We start from the raw sequence: 6,000 nt of genomic DNA on the forward strand, positions 1-6,000 counted from the left end.
CTTATATTGTAGTAAAATAAGACTGGGTCTTATATTAATGTTTGCTCCAAAAGACACATTAGAGCTGATTGTCTGGCAAGGTCTTATTTTCCGGGAGACAGGGTAGTTCTTTTGCAGATTACAGACATATACCTACCCCCTGTTCCCATCATGTTCTCATTTTGTCAGGGGTAATTGTGCTTTCACTTATCAAACAAAAGTCTGCTTACTGGATTGTGAATCAAATAAATCCACTGGCAGCAAATATAGTAAGTTTTGAAACATTCTTAAATCTTTTGAAAACATCCTCTCAAAGGCCTAAATTCACTCCATTCTGAACAACTACATAATGGTGTTTAAAGTGTTCCCCCACTATTATCAACTTGTCCCCCATTGTCACTTACAAAGAGAGCTACATTATATTAAAATTGCTTCTTGACATGGCAACAAACCGATGGTGCAGGATTTTTGGAAATATGCCCCACTTTACACATTTGTCAGTCTCAGTTGCTTGCTAGCTCCTAGCTCTAGATCTAGTCCACATGTTGGAGCAGCCCATGGGCATTGCTGCCAATTACCTCTGGTTTCATATATCTGTATCCACAGAGGGAATGAGTGAGATCCTTAGCCAATGTGCTAGGACTTTGATCCTTGAAGTTATTAGGGAACCTAATTTTTTTCTTATAAAAGTGGACAGAATTTGAGGAGCATAATCAAATTTGGGGCTGATTTTCCTTGGCAAAGTTCTTCCAGCTCTAGACAACTAACTTAACACGGATGTTTCTTATGATAGATCTGGTGTTGGCGCACCGGTGATTGGTGAGATTGATGGCGAGTATCGACATGACAGTCGGCGAAATACCTTGGAGTGGTGCCTGCCAGTGATTGATGCCAAAAATAAGAGTGGCAGCCTCGAGTTCAGCATTGCTGGGCAGCCCAATGATTTCTTTCCTGTTCAAGTCTCCTTCATCTCCAAAAAAAACTACTGTAATATACAGGTACCCCATTTTAATAGAGAACCTATATGGGGAAAGCGGTAAGACAGATGCCAGATAGGCAGCATAACTTTATGGTCAGAGCAAAAAACCAAAAAAGCTGGTGTTCCTGACTTACTGTATGATCTTGGTCAAGTTCCTCACCTGCTTTACCTCAGTTTTCCTCTCTAGATCAGAAAAGTTAAGACATTGGATGTGAATATGTATAAAAGTACTTATGGATTATATAAGATTTATATCTTAGTGGCCTATCTGTTTATAATCTTGTATTTTAAAATTCATTTGCCAAAACACTCATGGTTTTGTAATGCCTTTTGTAACGTCACTTGGTTTGAACCTAAGGAATGAAAAGAAGTTTTTTTCATTTGGAAGGCAAAATAACTGCCCCCAAAAAGTGATTCTAAAACAAATGGATATCATTTTTGGATTATTTACATCACATCTTCCCTTCATTAATACAGATAATCATGAGCCAGTTCTACTGCAAACCTTGTCCTTTAGGTAGGCAAAGTAATGGAAATTTGTGGACTGTTCCTTTAGGTCATTATTTTTAACTTATTATTTCTCCACTTTTTGAAATTGTATTACAATGGCCCAGTTTATATTGTTGTTTTCTGCTCTGACTTGTTGATTTGCTTATTATTCTGGCACTGTCTTATCTTCCAGATGGTCTCTGTCTCTCCATAGTGCTTGGGAAGTTATAATTTCCTTTGTTGGATGATTCCAAAGAGCGGTTCTCCCTCCCCTTACCCCTCCTTTCTTCAGTTACTGGCATAACCCCATCAGTATTGGTAGCACATTGTTGAACCCACGATATTAGTAGAAATGGGTACATTTTCCTGTTTGGGACCATTTGAAGGGTAGGACAGTATAATTGCTCTCTCAAAATCACATTAGAAAATATGAATCAGTGGTTCAAGTATTGTGTTGGTACTATTACAGGCACCATTGTTACAGGTAATTAATTACACTAGACATGTTTCCTTCCCTTTCTTCTGCCACCCCTCACCCCCCACTCCAGTTCAAGCCTTTGTTTCTCAGTCTAGTTGTGTAGGACACAGCTCCCTGGCCCATGCTGGTGTTAGGAGCCTTGCACTCCCCCCGGCTGAGGCAGTCGGTCGCCTGTGTCAGTCGGTCACTCACAGCAGCTCATGGCAGCTCTCACCGGCTGCCGGCCACTCACGCTGGCATATGGTAACCCACGGCAGCACACAGCAGCCTGAGGCACCTCACGCCAACCTCCAGCTGCTTGGCTGCCCAGCTCCAGGGAGAGCTGTTCACAGTCTTAGCTGTAGAGGGCGCAGCTCACTGGCCCATGTGGGAATGGAACCAGTGACCTCAGCGTTAGGATCATGGCGCTCCAACCACCTGGGCCACTGGGCTGGCCGATAGTAGACATTTTTTGTTATTAAAAAGAAAAGATCTCTGGGTGGCCGGTTAGCTCAGTTAGTTAGAGTGCATGGTGCTCTTAACAAGGTTGCCTGTTCAATCCCCACATGGGCCACTGTGAGCTGCGCCCTCCACAACTAGACTGAAACAACTACTACTTGACTTGGAGCTGATGGGTCCTGGAAAAACACACTTAAATAAAAGTTAAAAAAAAAAAAATCTCATTAGAAGGACCCAGCCATATCTAGAAAATAAGAACCTTAGTAAGACTTTGAGAGTAAATCAGATAACTAATGTTATGAGGTAGAATGTTGCATTTTGTGCCTCAATGTTAATTGATCATCCTGGTGGAATGTCTGTGAACTTCATAGGTTTTATAGGGCACGGCCTGGGCAATGGCCACTCATCCTAGACCTTTTACTTAATACCACTTTGCATTTCATCCTAACAGTCATCTTTTCTGTCTAGAAAGTTGGTTAATCATGTTGATGGGGAAGAGTGATGCTGTAATCTACAGTTGTTAATTGAACTTTTTTAGCATTTCTGAGTTACTTTTAATACTGCTTTTAGGGAATTTGATCTGTACTGAGAAGTTAGCACCTTAGAGATTTGCTCTCCTTCTGTTTTACCTTACTCTTTGTTTGTTTTCCTAGGTAACCAAAGTGACCCAGGTAGATGGAAACAGCCCTGTAAGGTTTTCCACAGAGACCACTTTCCTAGTGGATAAGTATGAAATCCTGTAATACCAAGAAGAAGAAACGAAAAGGAAAACTTTCAAATTAATAAAAGAGAAGCCACAGTGGCTGAAGAGTTTTTTCCACATCTACAAGCCATTGGAGACCCTTTTTTCTGGTATAATACACGATTCTCGGCGCGCAAGGACCCTCAACTCACCCTCAGTGTTTCAGTGTCACAGAGACATTCTTCAGCAAAGAAATGACACAAACAAAGGGAAAGGCTGCTGATTTCTTTGGCAGATTTTACTGGCCAGCAGGAAAACCAGCTCTCCAGAGAATGCCCCTAGTTAAACACCTCTGCTTTCATCTAAGTTGCTCCTTAATTTAGTCCCTAAATATAGTTATATTTCACACTTTGTTTTTTAAGTGTTTTCGACAGAAGATTGTAATCTTTCATACTTCTTTACCTTCGTTTTTCTCCTTTCTACACATTTATCCCAGCACTATAGGCGTTGTGTTTGTTTGGTGCTCCTAGAACAGGTTGATCTAACCCAGTCTTGGGTTTTGGACTGTACACGTGAACTACTTAAGGCGTATCGGGCCTAGAAGCTGAAAGACAAGGATGCCTCATGTCCTTTTCCTATATCCATTCACCCCTCCACTCCTTTGCCAAGTTGTTTTCCTTTCAGGCCTGTCCGTCCAGTTTAGAACAGTACTGTGAATCCCACTTGTGTCAATATTAAAGACAGCTGAGAAACAGCTTTCAAATGACACAACCCCCACTTCACGGTGTGTGGAAGGAGAATGACTATGTCCAGTTAGGGATTTCATATCCACAGGTAATCATATCTGCTGCTGGTGCTACCCAGGTTTCCAGTTGTCCACATTTTGGGTACTTCAGCTGAAATATAATAGCTCATGGTCTTTGTAATCCATTCACATTCCTCAGATTCATCACCTCCCTCTTTCTGGCTGTTGTCCTTTCTTTTCTAGCAGAGATGAGGTTATGATTTTGGAGGCTGTGGGTTCAGTAAGTCCCATTGGCCCTGAACTATCGAGGAGATTCCACTTCCACCACCAGGCTTTTAGCATTGCAAGAGGCAGCTGATTATATTGGTAGGTGTTAGATTGCTCACATATACTCCCATTTCCTTCTAACCTGCCCAGTGTTTTTTCACCAGCCTGTCTGTCCCTTCTCTGAAATCCTTCTCTTCTAAGTCTTTTCTATTGAGTGTCATAATGCAGTGGTTGTTTCTTATCCCCATCTCAACCATTACTTTTTCAATGGAGAAGACTACGTCAGCCAAGCCAGCATTGGCTTTTAACCCAGGATTGCACTCAGGGAGGTTGGTGGAGTTGCGGCCATTCTGCAGCCACAGGCAGGGGAAGAGGCAGATGACTGTAGATGATTTCTGCATTTCCCGCTGCTAGGAGAGCACCACTCCCACTCTGAACAGCATTGGCCTTTCCTGTGAACAGCGGACTGTTCCTGAAGCAAAGCAGTCACACACAAGTGGCCATGGATGGAATTGTTTGCCAAAGAAATTTCTGGCCTTTCCCTTTCCCTTAACTGCATCAGGGAAGAATCCTTATCTGTAGTTCGGTTTCCACATGAGGTTTTTTGAGGAAGGGGACTAGGGACAAGAAATCTGTCATGTAGTTAAATAGGAAAGAAATCGTATTAATCCAGTTTTGTTTGAGAGTTGCTTGTCCATGTGATTTTTTTTAAAGTCAAGTTTAGTTTCATAAAAACTTTTTTTTTCTGAAATTACTTTTGGGGTAATATTTAAAATGAAAGACATTTTGTAACCCTGTAAAATACATAGGGAATATAGCATTCCAGTGTACACAAAGAAGGCAAATTCTTTAATCAAATAAAGAGTATTATAAAATGAGTGTTTATTAGACTCTTGACTCTCGTACTTTGGTGTCTGCTTGCTGATTCAGGATAATGTAATGGGATCTAAGATTAAAAATTAATGATATGTATTTTTTAAGAGAAAATAATCTCTGAGTATTCATTGCTTTTCCCCCCATTACAAGTATTGTGCCTTCTTGTGTCTTTTTCTCCATTCAGGCATACACGTACACGTGCGCACCTGACAGTAGCTTTTGAATTTAATGCTATTTAAGGACTTTTAAAAAAAATTTTGTCAGGGGCAGTCATAGAGTCAGAAAATTGAGGCTTCACCTTTAAAGAACAATAATGGGGGGCGGTTGGCTCAGTTGGTTAGAGCGGGGTGCTCGTAGCACCAAGGTTGCCGGTTTGGTCCCCGCATGTGTCCACTGAGCTGGCCCTCCTTAAAAAGAACCACCAACAACAATGGTTTGTAATATTTTGGAGCATTCACTTCCCCATTAGACAGGCAGTGGTAAAAAGTTATTCAGGGATGAGTGATGAATGCCAGTTGCAAATTCCCTCAAAAAAGCCTTCTTCCTCACTTTTGATTTAACTTGAAAAACTATTGAACACCAACAGCTTGTTTGGAAGGCAAATTATTCTAATGAGTAATAAGTGTCTGGGAATGAAAAGTTTTTATTTTAATGGTGAAAGCCAAGACTTTGAATTTTTTTTTTCCTTAAGAGAAACAGAAAGTATCTGGTCTAATGTTGCTGAAGTGTGGCTTGGCTCTCTGAAACTGTAACCTTAATCCAATGAAACACACACCAAAACCATGCCACACCCCCTAACTGGCAGCTAATCCCTCCACAGCATCAAGTGGAGTTTTTGTTGGCCTCTTGTGAGGGAGACTAACAAAACAATAAGATCTGACTGAGCATTCTGTTTAATGTAGGAGGCTTGTGGTTCCTGCTCCGGTTTAATTAAGTCCACATGGAGGTAGGGAGCACACCTCTGGGCAGGAATTCCTTCATAAAAAGATCTGTCATTTATCTGCTCAGTTTCAAACCCTAAATATCGACCCATGCATCTCTGATGGGAAAATTTGCCCTCCAATTAA

The 6,000-nt window shown here is 41.2% G+C and overlaps 1 protein-coding gene across 2 annotated transcripts in view; it reads left to right on the top strand.

Annotated features, from left to right (window-relative positions):
* ARCN1 (archain 1) overlaps nucleotides 1-4,947 on the top strand; it is a 33,955-nt gene extending 29,008 nt beyond the window's left edge. For both annotated transcript variants that reach the window (XM_081062472.1, XM_081062473.1), the window contains exons 9-10: nucleotides 773-977; nucleotides 3,017-4,947. In XM_081062472.1, the coding sequence (XP_080918598.1) occupies nucleotides 773-977; nucleotides 3,017-3,106 (295 nt within the window). In that variant the 3' untranslated portion in view covers nucleotides 3,107-4,947. The remainder of the gene's footprint in view (nucleotides 1-772; nucleotides 978-3,016) is intronic.
* Nucleotides 4,948-6,000: the final 1,053 nt, after the last annotated feature.

This window comes from Rhinolophus hipposideros (assembly GCF_964194185.1).
Source record: "Rhinolophus hipposideros genome assembly, chromosome: 10".
Lineage (NCBI taxonomy): Eukaryota > Metazoa > Chordata > Mammalia > Chiroptera > Rhinolophidae > Rhinolophus > Rhinolophus hipposideros.